We start from the raw sequence: 21,081 nt of genomic DNA, 5'->3' as shown, positions 1-21,081 counted from the left end.
TTATTATAGTTAACACATTACAACAGCCTGTGTGTGAACGTCATTGGTACTCAAATCCTCTGAAGAAAATAAACACTATAGTAACACAGAAAGGTGTTCCTAAGTATCCTCTCCACACATATAACTCAGCCTGAATACTAAGCAACAAGGTGGCAGCGTACCCAATTGGAAAAGCCTTTTAAAACCTTCTCAGTTCAGACGGCATTCAAATATATCTTTCCCTGTTTATCAATTTCCCTCCTGTGATATTCCCTGCTAAAAGAAGTTCCTTGGTGTGAGATTTCATTATAATTGGTGTCACAGCTCTGTGATCCTGAATGTGAATTGGAAGCCTGTCCTTATACCATTCAATAACATCTGGGGACCCAAGCTGGGTAAAAACTAAAGTGCACCAACCACTAGGTAAAAAAATATAGTGGGTCCTCTGTATCCATAGATTATCTGTCTATGGATTCAACAGCCTTTTAAAGGCAACCATAAGGCTGATATGGCCCTTAAAGAAAATAAGTTGGACACCCCTGTGTTAGTGACTTACATGTGCCTAAGTGCATTTTATGAATGTGCCACTTTTAAGATGTGTTATAAAGGGCTATTGTTGTGCCCCTTGAGCTCTGTCCAAAAATCTCCCACATCCAGTAGCTATCAAGCCCAGGAAGGGTTGCTGCTCTTCCTCTTTGGATAGGGAAGTTGAGATCATTCAGACAATGAAGGTCTGCCTGCTCTGGGCTCCTGGGGGAAAGTAATTAAAGATGCACCTCATTTGAGATTACATTCTCAGTTCCCCTGCCCCATTCAAACTGAGACCAGTTCCTTCATGATGATCTGAACTGTCTTCCCCCTTCCTGACAGGTAAGCAACAGCAGCAAGGGGACCTCTTGGGGTTTCACAGCTCCCAGGTGACAGAATGTCACATGGAGAGAAAAGCACACATGTAGGGTCTTGGACACAGTCTCCTTTTCTTCCCCTTATCACAGGTACAGTATAATGGAATGTATAACAATATCGTTGTACTGCTCTGCTCAACCACCAACAGAAAGTAGCGGGTTGCTTGACTCTGTACAAGACATATAGTTAAACTAATGCTTGGGAAAGAAACAAAGAATGATGGCAGCTTGATGTCTCTTATTCTGTTTTAAGAGAAGGGTGTCAGTCAGTGACACATAATGACAAATGCTGATTAGATTCTCAAGACTCCACTGGTGGTGTGATGAAAGAAAAAAGCAAAGGATCACAGAGAAGAAAGCTAAGAATCAGAACAAAATCCAGTTCTTCTCCTTAGGTCAGTGTTTCTCAACCTTCCTAATGTCGCAGCCCCTTTAATGCAGTTCCTCATGTTGTGGTGACCCCCAACCATCAAATCATTTTCATTGCTAGTTGATAACTGTCATTTTGCTGATGTTATGGATTGTAATATAAATATCTGATATGCAGGAGGTATTTTCGTTCACTGGACCAAATTTGGCACAAATGCCTGATACACCCAAATTTGAATATTGGTAGGGTTGGAGGGGGGATTTATTTTGTCATTTGGGAGTTGTAGTCACTGGATTTATAGTTCACCTACACTCAAAGAGCATTCTGAACTCCACCAGGGGGGATTTATTTTGTCATTTGGGAGTTGTAGTCACTGGATTTATAGTTCACCTACACTCAAAGAGCATTCTGAACTCCACCAACAATGGAATTGAACCAAACTTAGCCCACAGATCTCCCATGACCAACAAAAAATACTGGAAGGGTATGGTAGGCACTGACCTTGAGTTTAGGAGTTTAAGTTCACCTACATCCAGAGAGCACTGTGGACTTAAACAATGATTGATCTGGACCAACCTTGGCACGAATACTCAATATGCCCAATTGTGAACACTGGTGGAGTTTGGGGAACATAGACCTTGACATTTGGGAGTTGTAGTTGCTGGGATTTATAGTTCGCCTACAATCAAAGAACATTCTGAATTCCACCAATGATAGAATTGGGCCAAGCTTCCCACACAGGACCCCCATGACCAACAGAAAATACTGTGTTTTCTGATGGTCTTTGACAACCCCTCTGAATCCCTGCACAACGCCCCCCCCCCCCCAGGAGTCCCGACCCCCTGATTGAGAAACGTTGTCTTAGGTCTACATCTTACAACTCTAAATTTGCTATGGATCCAGTATTAATCAGAGCTCGGAAAATAATGCCCCCTTTTATAATTGCACCTCCTAGATTTTCCTAGCCAGGTCTAAATCTATACATGTGTTTTGAATGATGCTGATCTAAATTCTGCTCCTGACATAGGAACAGCTATTCCATTGGCTATGCCTGTGTTTCCAAAAAAGTAAAAACGGGCAGTTACAGTGTTTTGACACTGTTTTGACATATCATTAAGAAGCTTAAACAGTAAGGAGGAAACTCATAAGGAGCTTTACAACTGGAAAAAAAGATACAAGCCTAACTAGTAATCGCTAGTTCCAATTACAGTAATATCTGAAGGAATACATTTTTCAATAGTAAATCCACAAGTAATCCCACTGATTCAGTGGGTTTCTTCTAACTGAGATTAAGCCATCAGATTTAGGCCTTAATATTTATGAAGCACTTTCCTGTGAATCTTTGCTAAAGTTTGTTTTTTAAAAAAATCATTATTCTAGTCCTTATGATAGCAAATCCAGACTTGAAAATACGTAGGGAAGTGCTTAATAAATTCTGCAAAATATGTAAAGTCAGAATGATACCTCTACCAGCAGAACTGGGTCTTCATCAAACAAGTGCAAAGCAAGGGAGAATTTGCAACAAAGTAGTAGCAGGTACTCTTTAAACCTTCTCCTGAGTGCTGCCTTTCCTTTGTGGGAAAGTAGATGGGGAAGGGTTATGAAAGGACACAAGATAAAATGTAAGTTCTCTCATCTAATGTTCCTGCTGTTTCCCCTCAGTGACCAGCAAGTAGATTTTCAGTACTCTAGACAGCCCTTTGCTGTTCCTCATATTTAGCAAAGCTACAAAAAGTGCAAAAGTCAAACACCTACAAGCACATGCAGAGTATGCAGCGCCCCACCTGAAAATGAGAGCTGACCGGAAGACTTAAAAGATCACAATTTTGCTTTGTCTTCTGTTTCACTGCAACGTGACTCAGAAACCTGGCTATGAGAGGTAATGGTTCCACTTTGTCCTGAACTAGACCAAACTTATCTGGAATAAGGTATCCAGAATTGGACAGCGCACTTCAAGAAGGAAGCAGACAAACTGTGAGTTCAGAGGAGGGCAACCAAGATGGAGAAGTAATGAGGAATGTAGAAAACGCTGTCTTAGGTCTACATCTTACAACTCCAAATTTGCTATGGATCTAGTATTAATCAGAGCTCAGAAAATAATGCCCTTTTTTTGAATTGCACCTCCTAGACTTTCCGAGCCAGGTCTAACTCTATAGAAGTGTTTTGAATAATGTTGATTTAGATTCTGCCCCTGCCACAGGAGCGGCTATTCCATTGATATGCCTATGTTTCCCAAAAAAGTAAAAACGGGCAGTGGAAAGGCACAAAATAGTGAAGGAGAGAAAACGTGACAATGTTCTTCAAACATCTGAATAGGTATAGCACTGAAGGCTCAGTCGACATAGAAGAGAGGGGAAGCACAAAAGGACTTAAGCCAGTGGTTCTCATCCAGATGTTTTTGCTTACAACTTCCAGAAATCTCAGCCAGTTTACCAGCTGTTAGGATTTCTGGGAGTTGAAGGCCAAAACATCTGGGAACCCACAGGTTGAGAACCACTGGGTTAAGTGACAGGAGAACAGATTTCAGTTGAACATTACGAGGAACGTATCAAAGGTAAGTGCAGTTTGACAATGTCATCAGATACCCAAAGCTGGGCAAACCCTCCTTTGTTGGAGGTCTTCAATTAGAGGCTCAGCAGCTAGTGGTTGTCAATGCCACAACTGGAAAAATTGCTCCAGGACACCCCACAAACGCTACAGCTGGAACACATATATGTTTCTTTTACTATGTTGCTGTAAAGAGAGAACTGCTGTAGAGATGAGGAGTGAAGCTATTTCCTGCTCCCACTATTCCCAAGGGTTACAATTCACCTTGGCCCCATTTTCCAGCTCTAAAGAGAAGGAAGGATAAGTACTTCACTAGTGTTGTTACTTTTAAACAATATCCAGAGCCGGAGGTTTAGCACAGCAAATCACCAGCAATTATAAGATGTATCAACCAAAAGATTGCAAGTTTGAAGCCCCGGGTCGACATGAGCTGACAACTGTCAGCCCTGCTCATTGTTTACCTAAGCAGTTCAAAAACAGCTTTAGCTGTAATTAGATAAATAAGGTACCACTAAAAAAAGTGGGGGAGGTATTTTACGATGCCATAAAGAAAGAAGATCAGAAAATGCTGGGCAACCAAAAGGGAGGAGGAAGTCCTGACGGCTCTTTGTTATAGAGGATGAAGCAACAACCTCCCCTGTGGCTGGACTCGAGCCCATGGCACCAAAACAGCTGGACTTAGTCGAAACAGCACACCTCCTACTGTTCTGTCTGTCTGTCTATTGTCTATACAAAAGCGGCATTGAATGTCTGCCGTATATGTGTACTGTGATCCGCCCTGAGTCCACTTTGGGATGAGAAGGGCGGAATATAAATAAAGTGTTGTTGTTGTTGTTGTTATTGTCGTCGTCATCATCATCATCATCATCATCATCTCTTGTTTAAACCAGTTAGGATCCATGTAGGAGGCATATACAAGCTGCTTTTCCCAGGGATCTGAAGCATGTGCAAAAAGGGAACTATACTTTTGAAACTGCTCCATGGATCCAAATACTTTGGTTTGTGCCTGTTTGGGGTGCTCTATCTCTAGATTTCCTCCATCAATGAGGAGATTGAAATGGCCTGCAAGACCTCTTCACCTCCATGACTTCAAGACCTATAGTCTTTAGCATGCTACATCCTTATTGTATTCAGTGACAGGAAAAGTATTTCTGATTATGAATTTTACAGCCAGGAAGACCAATTTGGAGTTCTTGCTCCTCGCCTGCTCCTAACTTTTCCGAGCTGTGATTACAATCAACTCTGGTCCATGCTCTTGTTACATCCCAAACAGACTATTGCAATGCTCTCTACGTGGGGTTGACTTTGAAGACTGTCCGGAAGCTTCAAGTGGTCCAACAGGTGGCAACCAGATTTCTCACTAGGGCAGCGTACAGGGAGCATATAACCCCCCTGTTACGTCAGCTCCACTAGCTGCCAGTCTGCTACCAAGCACAATTCAAAGTGCTGGTTTTAGCCTATAAAGCCCTAAATTGTTCTGGTCCAGTTTCGCTGTCCGAATGCATCTCCCAATATGAACCATTGTGGAGTTTAAGATCTTCTGGGAAGGCCCTGCTCTTGGTCCCACCTCTTTCACAGGCACGATTGGCCGGGACGAGAGACAGGGCCTTCTCAGTGGTGGCCCCTTGTCTATTGAACTCCCTCCCCAGTGAAATTAGACAAGCGACCTCTCCCTTGGCCTTCAGAAAGAGAACAAAGACATGGCTATGGGACCAAGTATTTGGTGAGTGAGCAGTGCAAGAATTGAATTAGGGAATATGTACAATTGACAATTGGAATGGCTTTGGATTATGATTTTGGACTATGTGATTATAATGTTTATACTAAGATATTTTATTTCTCTGTTTTAATGTCTAAATGTTGTTTATGCTTTATGTTTTAATATGGTTAACGTTTTTAATGTATAGTTATATGATATTGTCTAGATATTATGCTCTGGTTTTCACATGTATGTTTTTGTAGTTTGTTCATTCAGTTGCTTCCGACTCTTCGTGACCTCCTGGACCAGCCCACGCCAGAGCTCCCTGTGTATGTATGGCACTGAATTTTGCCATTATTATGCTGCAAACTGCTTTGAGTCCCCTCAGAAGTGAGAAAAGCGGCATATAAATGCAGTAAATAAATAATAAAACTGTAGATTTGGAGTCTAAATATATTGATTTCATTTGGAGGGGGCAAATCTACCATAAAATAGAAAAGTCCAGAAAACATGCAACAAGATTTTATATGGAAAGATTTAAAAACTCAAAATATGAAATATATCTAGATTGGGTTGTTGTAGGTTTTTTTTCGGGCTATATGGCCATGTTCTAGAGACATTCTCTCCTGACGTTTTGCCTGCATTTATGGCAAGCATCCTCAGAGGATGCTTGCCATAGATGCAGACGAAACGTCAGGAGAGAATGCCTCTAGAACATGGCCATATAGCCCGAAAAAACCTACAACAACCCAGTGATTCCGGCCATGAAAGCCTTGGACAATATATATAGATTAACTTTAGTCACAGGAACTGAAAATGGCATATGTGTAGAGACACATTCAGTCTTATTTTATAAAATCTTGGAGCACATATGTTGGTCTTTATTTTGTTGTTGTTTGGAATACTAGATGTATGCACACTGCACTGCCACCATGCCGATTTATTAGCAGATAAACCCTATTGCAAAACTTGGCACTCCTAGGCAACAGGTGGCCAGCAAAATTTAAACTACCTCCCCAAGCAGTTACAAAGCAGAGGGAAATTATTTTTGAGGTGTGCAAGCATTAAGCATTCTTCAAATATTAAAAGGACGAAAACAGTGAAGTAGCAAAGAGACAGTCTGAAAAGTGAATACTTAGAGAAACGGTTAAAGAAACACAAAAGGCATAATAGGGCTCAAAATGCATTCACAATCGACAGGTATGGGAGGCAGGAAAAACAACAAAGAGCATAATTTAGTCCTATACTGATTTCATATTCAAAATTTCCTCCTTTTAGAGGAAGCCTTTTAAATGGGAAAAAATATTCAGTCTGTCCTGGGTTGTCCAGAAAATGTGCATTAACAATTCAATCCATAGTTTTCAATAGCAACTTGAGACCCAGAGGTCCAGGCAGTACCTTCTCTCAGGAGTCATTTCTTCTCTCCGGAGCTTAAAATCCACCTCTTCCAAGTCTTCTCTGCACTGCATCAGCTTGTCTTCCAGGTTTTCTACCTGAAACACACAAAAAGACCACTAAGAGTGATAGGCTCCTCAAATGCACCACCTCATGAAAAGAGACTGGTATGCTTCACTTTCCCCTTCTTTCAAACATAATTAAGCATAAGGCCCAACTGTAATTCAGTTTCAGTAAGTAACTCCAAGACAGAGCTTAGAAAGTTGCCTTTTTTTGGACCAAGACTCCCTGAATCCCTCAACCAGCATTGGTAGTGTTGGCTGGTGCCCATGATGGCTGGTGGCCAACACTGGAAGCTTACAGTTGAAAACGTATCTTTTCAAAACACTCCAAACTTTTTGAAAAAGTTATATGCTTCTAAAATCACACATCTACATTTAATCCACTACAGCTACAAACACTACAACTTTTTGAACAAAACATATAGGATATCTTAGTTGGTGCCCAACAGCCCCAAGAAAAAAGAAGAAATTGTTTCATTTAGACAAGAGATCATGAATCGGAGTCCACAGGACAATAATATCCAGCCCCTTGAAAAACACTACTCCACCTCTGAACCTAATTACCAACACAGGAGCAAGGATGGCTGCCATGGCATTTAAAACTAATGGCTGTCTCCTCTATGGATAAAAGGAAGCCCTGGTCCATTATATCTGTTCCTCAAAGTGTGTGTTTTAGTGAAATAGGTTGCTGACATGGGCTTCAGAAACTCAAGCTGGGAAAGATATTACCTCCCTTTCAATTCAGGAAATGGCAATGTATAGTCACTCAAATGCTGTCCTCAGGAGTCCTCACCAGTGGCTATGCTGGCTCGAGTGATAGGCATTGTAGTCCGAATGTATCTCCCTCTATGAACCACCTTGGAGGCTACGATCAACCGGGGAGGCCCTGTTCTCGGTCCCACCTCCTTCACAGGTCCTTCTGAAGGCTAAGAGGGAGGGTGCAGCTCTAATTTCATTGGGGATGAGAGACAGGGCTTTCTCAGTGGTGGACCCTCATCTATGGAACTCCCTTCCCAATGAAATTAGATCAGTGCCCTCCCTATTGGACTTCAGAAACAAAGCAAAAACATAGCTGTAGAACCAAGCATTTCGGCAGTAAGCAGGACAAGCAACGAACATTGCTATTTGATACTGGAATGGCCTGGACCATACTTTTGGATCATGTGATTTTACTTTTTATATTAATATGTTTTTAATTCCTTGTTTTAATGTTTAAATGTAGTTAAGTTTTATGATTTGATAGATTTATGTTACTGTTTTTTATGTTAGTGTTTTATGTTACTGATAGTTTTATGTTACTGTTGTTTTATGTTAAGTTTTTATGTTTTGCAAGGCATTGAATTTTGCTGTGAATATGTTGGAAAATGCTTTAAATCCCCCCCCCCCCCAAGGGACTTAGGAAAAATGGTATATAAATGAAGTAAATAAATGAATGAATAAATAGCCCAAGAGCATCTGGCACCTAACTACTAACATCCACGCATTGCTTAACTGAGGACCTCATCACACTAGAGAATGAATCCACTTTAAATCCGGTTTCTGACTCCTGTAGAATTCTGGGATTTGTAGTATAGGGAGGAGCCTTTAACAGCCTCGCTACACTACAAACCCCAGAATTCTGCTGGAGGCAGAAACCGGATTTAAGGTAGAATCATTCTCTAGTGTGATGAGGTCCTGAAACAAATCTTAGGATGCAGATATACAGTTTTCTGTCTTTTTCCCAGGAAAGAAGATATCAACTGCAGTCACTCTGTCACTGTTTTATCTGATCACAAAGCCACGTGTAGCCCCCCCCCCCCCAAAATTGATGTTGGAAGTGGCCCAGGGACCTGCCTTGGGTGGAACAGTCGAATTAACCAGGGCAAGTCGGGGTCCCAAGTGGATACTCTGAACTGCTGTGATCATCTTGTATTCAGCTGGAGTTGTGGCAGGAAGCAACTGCTGGCTGCTTAAGATAGTCATCTAATTAGTCTGCTAATTTATTTTCCAGTAAAGTGGAGAGACAAGAGAGCGAGAAAGAGAGGGAGGAACAGCCGAAGCACAAGAGCTGGCCTAATCAAGGATGGGAAGAATGCGTTGGAAGTGAGACAGCTTCTTAGGGGAAAATGCCACAGGGAATCCCTCCTCATTTTTTTTCATGCTAGGGATGAAAGAGATTCTATCCAGAGCTGGAATTGCAACTTTTCCAGGAGGTTCAAGGAATTATAGTCCAAAAAAGATAACATTTTCAGGCTCTGGTTCTATGTATTCCTGATAAAAATGCTGTAGTTGTTTGCTCAAACGAAGCAATAGCTGAAAAATGCTTGGGACTATTGGTCTATCTAGCCTAGTGCCACCCTCTGAATCTCCGGAATCCTCAAATCAGTCTTTTTCTGTTCCAAAACAGAGAGTAAACTGCTGCACCTTGAAAGTAAACTGCTGTACCTCCAGATGTAATGATGCAAAAATATGAGATGGCAGAGATGCAGCTGAGTCTCCACTTAGGCAGAAAAAACGAAATGCAAAGATACAAAATGGGGGACGCCTGGCTTGAGGGCAGTACATGTGAAAAAGATCTTGGAGTCCTCGTGGACAACAAGTTAAACATGAGTCAACAATGTGATGTGGCGGCAAAAAAAGCTAATGGGATTTTGGCCTGCATCAATAGGAGCATAGTGTCTAGATCTAGGGAAGTAATGCTACCCCTCTATTCTGCCTTGGTTAGACCACACCTGGAATATTGTGTCCAATTCTGGGCACCACAATTGAAGAGAGATATTGACAAGCTGGAATGTGTCCAGAGGAGGGCGACTAAAATGATCAAGGGTCTGGAGAACAAGCCCTATGAGGAGCGGCTTAAGAAGCTGGGCATGTTTAGCCTGAAGAAGAGAAGGCTGAGAGGAGATATGATAGCCATGTATAAATATGTGAGAGGAAGCCACAGGGAGGAGGGAGCAAGCTTGTTTTCTGCTTCCCTGGAGACTAGGACACGGAACAATGGCTTCAAACTACAAGAGAGGAGATTCCATCTGAACATGAGGAAGAACTTCCTGACTGTGAGAGCCGTTCAGCAGTGGAACTCTCTGCCCCGGAGTGTGGTGGAGGCTCCTTCTTTGGAAGCTTTTAAACAGAGGCTGGGTGGCCATCTGTCAGGGGTGCTTTGAATGCAGTATTCCTGCTTCTTGGCAGGGGGTTGGACTGGATGGCCCATGAGGTCTCTTCCAACTCTTTGATTCTATGATTCTATAAGAAGGAAAGAGGAGGGGGAGAAATGTGACAGCAGATTTGAATTTTTTTTTTAAATTGAGTTTTGGTACTGCATTGGTGCAATGGGTTAAACCCTTGCCCTGGCAGGGCTGCTGACCAAAAGGTTGGTGGTTTGAATCTGGGAAGCGGGGTGAGCTCCTGTCTGTCAGCTCCAGCTTCCTATGTGGGGATATGAGAGAAGCATCTCACAGGAGGGTAAAACATCTGGGCAACTTCCATGCAGACGGCCAACTCTCACACACCAGAAGCAACTTGTAGTTTCTCAAGTCGCTCCTGACACGAAAAAAAATCTGAAGTTGGTTTATATCAACAAAAACTCATGTGAAATTAAAAACTAATTAGTCTTACAAGTGCTGCCAAGTTTATTTTGTTGTCCCTCCTCCACGTGGAGGGTTTTAGGTCTTAAACATGGCCGCAGATGTGATGCAATTGCTCACTCTCCATTCAGCTCTGTGCTATACCTTCCTCAGCCCAGGGTACCTGACATCCTTAGCAGAAGATGCCAAGTCAAGATGATCTATATGCTGAGCAACTTCTCTGTCACTGAGCTACTGCTATGGACATGTATGTGCATTGTACTCATTGACAAGCTGATGAAAAAGCACTGTCAATCAGTATACCTTCTTTTTCCTGGTCCTTTCTGCACTGTAATGCTGTGTGCCAAAAGCAAGAAACCAGGCTGAGAATGAGCAAGCACCCACCAAGATTGGCTCTCCTATTAAACCGATAAGATGTATCGAATCCAGATCAACAACACACCTTTCTTGCTACAGCATGGATGTCAGTTGCCCATCCCAGGGAGAAAAGTAAAGAACTAGGGGAATAAGTTATTGCTTCCAATCATTACATTGGGAAAACAATTCTACTGATCTCCTGATTAACCACTTTATGGTTCAGTTTTCAGCTAATTAGCAATTCTCACACTTGGGTGAAGGAATGCAAGCAAAAGCAGCCTGAGGCAAGGTACAGAGAAGAAAATCAGAATGCGTGGAACCAATTAACGGCAACGGAAAGGAGTATGGCGGGGGGGGGGGATTGTGAGTGCCCACCCCGCACATCTGTTCTAAAGGCTGTGGACCTAAAATAAGTTAATCACTTTCAACATCAAGTTTTTGCTATATAAATGTTTATTACTACACAATAGTTGCAGCAGCATTCTTCTACTGCTTCAAAGTACTGCAAGCCTTTAGTTGAAAAAAAAACAAAACCCTGACACAATGAATCAAGAGTGCTCTCAGATTCCTCTACAGAATTTGGGAACACTGCTTCTTTGAATGACAACACTCAGCATCATGCAGTCAGCATAATCTCCTCCATATACAGTGAAGAAAAAAAGTATTTAGTCAGTAACCAATTGTACAAGTTCTCCCACTTAAAAAGATGAGAGAGGCTTGTAATTGACATCATAGGTAGACCTCAACTATGAGAGACAACATGAGGAAACACATCCAGACAATCACATTGTCTGATTTTTAACAAATTTATGGTGGAAAATAAGTATTTGGTCCATAACAAAAATTCATCTCAATACTTCTGTTATATATCCATTATTGGCAATGACAAAGGTCAAACGTTTTCTGTAAATCCTCACAGGGTTGGCACACACTGTTGCTGGTATGTTGGCCCATTCCTCCATGCAGATCTCCTCAAGAGCAGTGATGTTTTGGGACTGTCGCTGGGTAACCCAGACTTTCAGCTCCCTCCAAAGATTTTCTATAGGGTTGAGATCTGGAGACTGGCCAGGCCACTCCAGGACCTTGAAATGCTTCTTACAAAGCCACTCCTTCGTGGTCCTGGTGGTGTGCTTGGAATCACTGTCATGCTGAAAGGTCCAGCCACTTTTCATCTTCAGTGCCCTTGCTGATGGAAGGAGGTTTGCACTCAAAATCTCGCAATACATGGCCCCATTCATTCTTTCATGTATACGGATCAGTCACCCTTGTCCCTTTGCAGAGAAATAGCTCCAAAGTATGATGCTGCACAATAGGTATGGTTTTTCTTTGGGCGCAACTCAGCATTCTTTCGCTTCAAAACATGACGAGTTGTGTTTCTGCCAAACAGTTCTACTTTGGTTTCATCTGACCATATGACATTCTCCCAATACTCTTCTGGATCATCCAAATGCTCTCTAGCAAACTTGAGTTGGCTCCTGACATGTACTGGCTTAAGCAAGGGGACACGTCTGGCACTGCAGGATCTGAGTCCCTGGCGGCGTAGAGTGTTACTGATGGTAGCCTTTGTTACACTGGTCCCAGCTCTCTGTAGGTCAATCACTAGGTCCCCCCCCCCCCCCCCCCCCGTGCAGTTCTGGGTTTTTTGCTCACCGTTCTTGTGATCATTTTGACCCCACGGGGTGAGATCTTGTGTGGAGCCCCAGATTGAGGGAGATTATCAGTCGTCTTGTATCCCTTCCATTTTCTAATTATTGGTGCATGTAACCACACATAAAGTGCTCAATGAGTACCGTGACTTGGACGGTCAGATCCACAGCTGTTTCAATACATTGTGATGTTTTGGTGCTAAATTCATATATACAGTAATTACTACATAACGTTACTCTGTATCAAACTGTTTTTTTCTGTCCATTTGTTGTAAAACATTATGTTTTGGTGCTTAATTTGTAAAATCATAATGTAATTTGATGTTTAATAGACTTTTCTTAATCCCTCATTATAATCCAATGTTTTTGCTTATCAATGTTCTGCTGGCTGGTTTATGTCAGATAAGCGAGACTCTACTGTACATCCCATCTGTAGTCAGTATACTTGTTACTGTTTTGCATGCACCTTTTGGGGTGTAGAGGACTACTTATTTTTCCTAGCTTTTCATACAAACTCTCTCAACATCTTCCTGCTTCTTGGCAGAGTGTTGGACTGGATGGCCCACAAGGTCTCTTCCAACTCTATGATTCTATGATGAGGTAGCTATCAAGTTTCCTGAAGGACTTCTACTACTACAAGTGAGGGTGGGAGGAGGGAAGCAATTCGAACCATGAATATTGAGTTGTTTTGAGCTCCTGGTTAAAGAAAAAAGTGGGTGCAATTTAATCTTCCATTTCACCAATTGAATCTGGATGAGCTGCTTCTTGGGGGTTTAAATGCCCCCATAGTCTGGCATTAGCTATTACCAGGTGGTGGAAGAAGAATGAACTATGCATGCAGAACTAGGTGATATAGAGGCTCAACACCTAGTTCTGCAAACATACGAGGGTTGAATGAAAAGTAATACCTCCACCTTCGTAACTCCTCAACAAATGGCAGTACTGGTATGCGGCAGGTACTGGCTTGTTCAGTAGACTCTCCTCTACAGTTCCATTTTGATGGGAAGCCTTAGCATTGAACAGTTGTGTTGTTAAAGAGCGAAGTATAAAACCCTGCACAGATGGTCGGTCAATGCGACTTAAGCAACGTGCAGTCATTGAGTTCTTGACAGAAGAAGATGTCGCCCCAAAGGAGATTCATCAGAGAATGCAAGCTGTTTATGGTGATTGTGTTGATGTGAGTACTGCGAGTCATTGGGTGAGTAAGTTTAAAGATGTTGAGGTGGGAACATCTGACTTGCATGATAAACAAAGAGTTGGACGTCCTGTGACAGAAGTCACCGAGTTGACAGATTGATTCTGGATGATCGTTGTATCACTCAGAGAAAATTTTCAAGCATAACCAGCATTTCACAAGAACGTGTGGGTCACATTATTGCTTTGCTTGGCTATTGGAAGATCTGTGCACGATGGGTTGCGGAAACAGTGTCGACTTCTTCCGTGACGGCTTCAGAAAACTTGTTCATTGTTTGCAGAAATGTATCTAATTGTCTGGTGCTTATGTGGAAAAGTGAATAGTGGTAGTTAAAGAGCACATTCTAAGGATTATTTCTGCGTCTGATTTATTAAAATATTCCCATCCAAACCCAAGTAACGAAGGTGGAGGCATTACTTTTCATCCAACCCTTGTAGATTGTGAACTGTAACTCCATACTGAATAAGATAACAAAATACTATCTAGATGAGGAAGAAATCAGCCAACAGCATCATCATCCCTTCAGAATTAAAGTCCAACTGACTTGTTCTCATCTGCTGTGGATCATGGTAAAAAAAAAAACCCTCAAAAATTAAAAAGGGAATATTGGAAACCACAATGGTAAACATTACCCTATATTACATTATCCGTTTCTCACTTTGTGATTTTCTGATACATGATGAGTTTGTGGGCAGGCAGCCTCTTTCAACATTAAAACTCATGCCCTGATGACAGCTTTGTAAGTGAAGGAGTTTTGGCAGCTGCAAATTTTTCAAACTTCCTCACTGCAGTGTTAGATACCTGCCTCATCTCCTCATTATCTTCAGAACTGTGAAAGTATGTGAGCCTTAACACTGAAACGCACGGGTGTCCCAGAGGGAATGTTTCACCTTACCTACCTGAAATAGGAAAAGAGGGGGAGGGTGGCAAAGGAAAGACAGAGTTAGAGAGGACTGGAAAAATCCAGTCAGGCAAGAGTTGCCACTTATTCTCAGAGTTGCTGAGGAACTTCCCAAGGGCCTCCTTCTTATACAAAAACCACAGATTCTGTGAATCCATCAGACTTCCACAGAATCCCCAGAGTAAGCTCTCCACAGGGTGCTCTTTGAAAGTGTTGCACATCTGAACTCTACTGTAGATGTAAAGCATTTGCTTTCACTAAGGAATGCTTAGAAAAGACAGTCCTGTGTTGACTGCTGTGAAATGACTGGGAGAAAGGCAAGGCGAGGAAATCATCATTATATATCTGCCCTACGAGATTTGTTTAACTTTCAGACTACTATCCTAGTTTTCCAACAAAGATTGGTGCTCAAGGAGTATCAAAACAATAAAGGACAAGTACAAATTAAGGCATATTTTAAAAAAACACTTAGACAAAACAAAATCTGGTTCACGACCACTTTCACAGCATCACGGCATAATTGTTAGAAGACTCTGAATAAAACAGGCTTTACCTGCTGGTAGGACAACAGGAAATGTGCCAGGTTAACCTCCCTTGGCAGAGAGATTCACAGACTTGGCAACGAGAAAGCCCTTTTCTTGCATCCCTCTTAAATGGACCTTTGTCTCTAATGGAAATGGGACTCAAGGTAGGGCCTGATCCTGTAATGCCCAGGTAGGATAACACGGGAAATACAATCTTGGTACCCTCTACCTAAGACAAAATAGGTCTCAGAGGGATCATATGTGTCTCCAATAAGATGGGTGTTCCACCAAGGGAAGTGGCACAGGACTGCAGTCAAAGACTGAACAGAATACATGGTGGGAGATATGGTAAGTAAATGGTACTCACTTTTTTTATCACCTTCTTCTCAGGTGTCAGAAATGTAAAACTTTGGTCATATGCCATGAGATCATAAACATTTTATCTTCACACTTTTTGGTCCGGAAATTTTGTTCTCAGTCAGGTTCACTGAGATTCCGAACGCCTTTTAAAAATCCATTGCATGTATTGCAAAAACGGCCTGTGCGAAAGCCCTGGAGCCTTCTATCTATATCTCTATTCATCCCTAAAAGCACTGGAGGTTTTTATCTGGCCAAGGGATTTACTTGTTTTTATCTAGTGTGTAGTCAGTTTAGACCAGTGGTTCCCAACCTGTAGTCCATGGACCACTGGTGGTCTACAAGAACTAAAATATGGTTTGCAGCCTCACTGTTACTACACCGTTGCAACAAAAGCGACTGGTCTTGCAAAACCCTCTTATAGTGCTGAGGCTTATTAAATACTAGTTGTACCCGCCACGTGTTGCTGTGACCAATCTTCCCTCCCTCTTTCTCTTCTTTCTTTCTCTCCTTCCTTCCTTTTCTTCTTCTTCCCTTCCATCCCCCCACCTTTTCTTTCCCTTCCTCGTTCTCCTCTTTCTTCCTTCTCTACTTATTCTTGGATTGCAACTCCCAGCAGTCCTCCTGATCGATTGATCTACCTACCTACCTATCTATATCTAATCTATTTGGAGGATTGCTGGGAGTTGCAGTCCAGGAATAGGAAATTGGAAATATACAGGGATTGGCATACTCTCAAAGAAATCCAAGGAGAAGAAAGCTTGCAGCTTAGAAGCAGTGCATTTAGATTGTCCTCCTCTTCTAAAGAACCTGGTCTAGGGAATGCTGGGAGCTGTAGTCGGGAAGAGAGTGTGTATATGCTATTGTGTTTTTTGTTTGCTTGGGGAGTCATCTTTGCACATGTGCTGTAGTGTCTTTTTGCTATTTTGGCTTAAGTTCCTTCTGCTGTGTTTTTCAGTGTTTTATGAGTAATGGTCCCTCATTGGCCTGATTGGTGTATTGTGACCAAATTTGGTGTCAGTTCGTCCAATGGTTTTTGAGTTATGTTAATCCCACAATGAACATTACATTTTTACTTATCTAGATGGTTTTCTGTGGGAGAGCATATGGCGATTACTGGATGGCATATGTTCTGTATCAGAAACTAGAGCTGATGTAGTCTATTCAATGCAATTTTCTGATTCAGCACCCCAAAAAACCCAAACCAAATCTAAAGTTGACCAAAACCTGATTCCTAACCCTTTTGGTACTAATGCTGGAGAGTAGTCCCTGGTCAAAGTGGTCCCTGGCTAAAAAAAGATTGGGAACCACTGCTTTAGACCTATGAATGAGAGATCTACAAGAGCACTGGACTTTGCTAGAAAGCAAGGTACTTAAGGGAGACAGATTACTCACTCTGAACATTAAGAAAAATGGAGACGGATAACAGGATGATGAAATACATCTAAAGAATGGGGAAAATTTGAAGGATCAGTGTTTACAAAGTTTTATGAAGCATTCATGCTTGCTGCAGGTACACAATGTTAACACCAAACTTTCTCATAACATACCAAAGAAGTATAAATGAAAGGTAAACATAGTTAAATGGTGATGACCTACAACTCCCTCACATATATATATACTGGTACTTTGTGAAGCATGTCTATTATATTTGGGCTTTATGACTTTGTTGCTGGCAACATGGTGTAATATCAGTAAATATCAAATGAGATATTGTGGCTACAGTATGATGTGTAGAAATTTGCATCACTACACAAACAGCTTCCTAAAATGTAAAAACCAGGGCCACACAAAGGCAGAGGTGCTGCTCATACCCTAGTTTGTTATTGACTCCCTGTGCTACCCTCAATTCAGAGTTTCAAGGAACACTTGAAGAGTGGATGGATGGAGCCTTCACATTATAACAAGCACACTATGAACTGCCAAAGCCAGCGGCATCCCAACCAGCAAGTGAACCATCAATGCATGATGTCCATTTCTTTGGAAATCTGGATTCATTTCAAGCCATTCTGGAGACCTCCCAAAACACAGAACCTTGGAGGGAGGAACATAGGGAGAGCAGACTGCAGCCCAAAGAGTCCTACATGCTCATTTGTGATATTTATTCAGACAGTCTCTGGGCGACGAATCTGAGAAGCAGCTACAGAGGTGGCATTTGATGTGGGCTTCATTTCTTGGGTTTGTTTTTAAATAAGCAAATGTTGTAATGAATTAATAAAAAGCATTCTTCCTTGCAGGAAGGCTACAAGCAGTTTTCAAGAAGTGGCATCCGGCCTCTGTCTTTACAGATTCCCTAATTAAGATCCTGGCACTCTGCCACACTACACACACACCCCGACATCCAATGGAGTCAGATAATGAGATTTTATGCCTCCTGACCCTCATAAAACAGATCAGAGCCAAACAAAAATGGTGGGGGCTTGTAAGTAGAAGACAAATGAAACTGCCTTCCTATTAAGTGCATTTGCCAGGGGCCTTTCTCTATTTTCTGGACACTGGATATCAATTCATCATAATCTACAGTCAGTTCTCCACATTCACTGGAGTTAGGGACACAGGACCCCTGTGAAAATGAAAAATCAAAATTAAAAAATTGCCTTTTTTTTCCAACCGGAGAGAATATCTCTCTTGGAACTTCTAGGTCTTCCACATAACTCTATAGTCAACTTCTATGGGAAGCTGACTATAGAATTATATTGGGAGACTTAGATAATATTTTTTAATGAAATTTGTAAATAATCAAATCTGCTGAGGTTAAAACTGCTAATGTGGAAGAATGATTGTATATTCTATTTGGTCCATCAAAAATTACATATAACTTCCTGAAGTCAGACAGGAAGTTATATGATTGTTTCTCACTTTTGCCAGGCTTTTTTGATGCATTGCTGATGTTCACTTAAGCCTGGTAAAAAGCTAACAATTTGGGCATGTCTTTTCATTATCTGACTACTGCATGGTGTCCTTTTCGACCTGATCAGTGAAACCAGCACAGTACCACAAAAACATCGTTTACAGACTTCCTTTGTATAAATTGATTACAAAGTGAAATGCTTCTCCTGAATCTTCACACCACAGTAGCTTCACTCCACATGAGTAGATAAAATTATCTGCAGTTTGCATCCCAAGTGAGAAGCCCATTCCTGTTCTACCACACCCACCCACCTGTTTCACAAAGATTGCTTTTGCTACTGTGAAGACCACAGAGATGTGTTATACTGCTTCTCTTTTCACATCGGCAATGATTTAATTTAGTAGATCTTTTAAAGAGTAAGGTTTGGGATGTACTACCAAAAATAGACCAGCCAACTGGAACCAGTCCATCCTAAGAACTAGTCAAATATTCATTGGTCTGTCTTTCCTTCCTTCCTGTAAAGCAGTGGTTCCCAACCTGTGGTCCATGGACCACCAATGGTACACAAGAATGAAAATATGGTCCACGGCCTCACCATGACTACACCATTGCTTTGAAACCAAGTGGGAACAAGAGCAACTGGTCTCACGAAATCCTCTTATAGTGCTGTAGCAACGGGGATGTCGGGAGGAGAGAGACCGACTACTCTCAAAAGATTACTAGACCACATCAGCTCTAGATTATTAAATATGGTTTTCTGTGGGCTAGCAGATGGTGACTACTGAATGACAAAAGTTCTGTATCAGAAACTAGAGCTGATGTGGTCTAGTCTATGCAATTTTCTATGCAATCTGCATCCCAAATAACCAAACCAGATCTAAAGTTGACCAAAAACTGATTCGTAACCCTTTTGGTACTAATATAGGAGAGTGGTCCCTGGTCAAGTCCCTGGTCAAAACAAGGTTGGGAACCACTGCTGTAAAGGCTCATATCATTTCTTTGATCCTTCAGAGACTGTCTGTGAGGACATCATGGCTCCCTGAAGGTCCATAGACAAGGACAACTGTTCAAATGCATTCAAATTAAGGCATGAAAGTGAGGCATGCAATACAGTACTTTTGCTGACAGTAGGCATATCTAAACCTGGGAGGAAGGCCACCTGAAAAGACTACCAACAAAAAATACATAGTCCATAATAACGTGGAAAAATATAGTTCTGAACTATATTGAAGTAAATGTGAATAGAATGAGAGCATTACTCTCATGCTAAATTATGGGATTCCTAGGATTTATATCCAAATGCATTCATGATGGAGAAAGCCCGGAGATTTGCCTCTTTTTGATCCACTGTAATTTGCAGCAATGAAGTACTAGGCTTCTTCATACCTCTCTAAATTCCACTATGATTTTTAGTATGGCTTATATAATATGCTTGGACCGGCAGGCAGAGTGTGCCACTTATAGTTACTTAAGCATATACCACAGGCATGCCCTTTCAGTGGCTGATTAAAACAAAAGTTGAAAATGTGTGCTATTATTACTATTATTTATTATTTATACAGCATCATTAATATGCATGATAATTTACAAACTAGAAGAGGCAAGCCTGGTCCCAAAGAGTTTATGGGCGAAAATTTGACTCTGGGGAAACGGCGAAAGGGAAGAGGAGAGGAAGTCTTCTTTAAATACAGGAATATTCTTTCTGGATTTTTTGGCCTCACATTTGTCTGTTCTTATAGAAACAATTCACCTAGAAATGAGTTCTGACTTCCATGGAGCTCTAGCTGGGCTAAGTAGAGCAGAAAACTACTAAACACGCTGTTCCTGTTCATGAATCTTAATACAATAATGTATTTTTGGTCACAATGCTGCACGGCCCACATGTGGCAGCCTCCAAATCCTGCGGCTGGTGCTCCTGCTTGGCAATGCACGTTAATTTTTAAGTACTCAGTCATGATGCTGTCACTTCCTATTTTGCTAAAGCTTTTCTTGTTTGACTGCCTTTTGAGAAAGCAATAATTTTAACCCCTTTCTCTGGCATATCCCTAATGTGTAGGTACAAGCCGGTTTCTCCACTAAATCATAAATTGTTATGAATAGTAACTTTAAATATTATGACAGCCACTGCCTTTAGGTCAGTGCAAACATATGTCATTGACAGGCTGAAATCCTCTGACTTAAAAGACAGATGCTATCTCTTTAAATAAATTATTGTTGCAAAATGTCATCTTCAATTTTTACTAATATCTATTGATTAATACTTCAACTGATGAAATACGATTATTAATTGCACCAGTTGCTGTTGGGGGATACAGAACTTTTGAGGAAAAATTTAGGATGGCAGCTATCATTCACTCCACCACACAAATCCATTACTCCCAGTTGGTCACTTGTTTTGAACATGTCTGAACTGTTAATAATTTTGCCATTTAGTTGCCGTCTACCTGGGACAATTAAAACTATGCACATGAGCATTTTACTTTGATCTCTTTACAAATGAAAAATGAGATGTCAATTTACAATTTTTCATCAAAAATGATGTGCAACTAGACCATTTACATAATTTAGATCCAATGGAGCCTTTCTGTTTTCATGCCTCATATTTTCTGTGGCCACTAGAAGAATTTAGCTCACTCTGAAAACAGTGGGAGGAAGGTTTAGTACAGGTGGAACAGCAACAAAACACTGCAAAGGATTTCCACAAACCTGAACAATCTTCTTCCTTGCCGA

General features: G+C 41.4%; 1 protein-coding gene across 1 annotated transcript in view; it reads right to left on the bottom strand.

Annotated features, from left to right (window-relative positions):
- CCDC167 (coiled-coil domain containing 167) overlaps positions 1 to 21,081 on the bottom strand; it is a 51,049-nt gene that overhangs the window by 13,013 nt on the left and 16,955 nt on the right. The window contains exon 2 of the mRNA XM_060754077.2: positions 6,899 to 6,993. Coding sequence (XP_060610060.1) covers positions 6,899 to 6,993 — 95 coding nt within the window. The remainder of the gene's footprint in view (positions 1 to 6,898; positions 6,994 to 21,081) is intronic.

Source organism: Anolis sagrei, chromosome 1 (assembly GCF_037176765.1).
Source record: "Anolis sagrei isolate rAnoSag1 chromosome 1, rAnoSag1.mat, whole genome shotgun sequence".
NCBI lineage: Eukaryota > Metazoa > Chordata > Lepidosauria > Squamata > Dactyloidae > Anolis > Anolis sagrei.
This window is presented reverse-complemented; position numbering and strand designations above follow the sequence as displayed.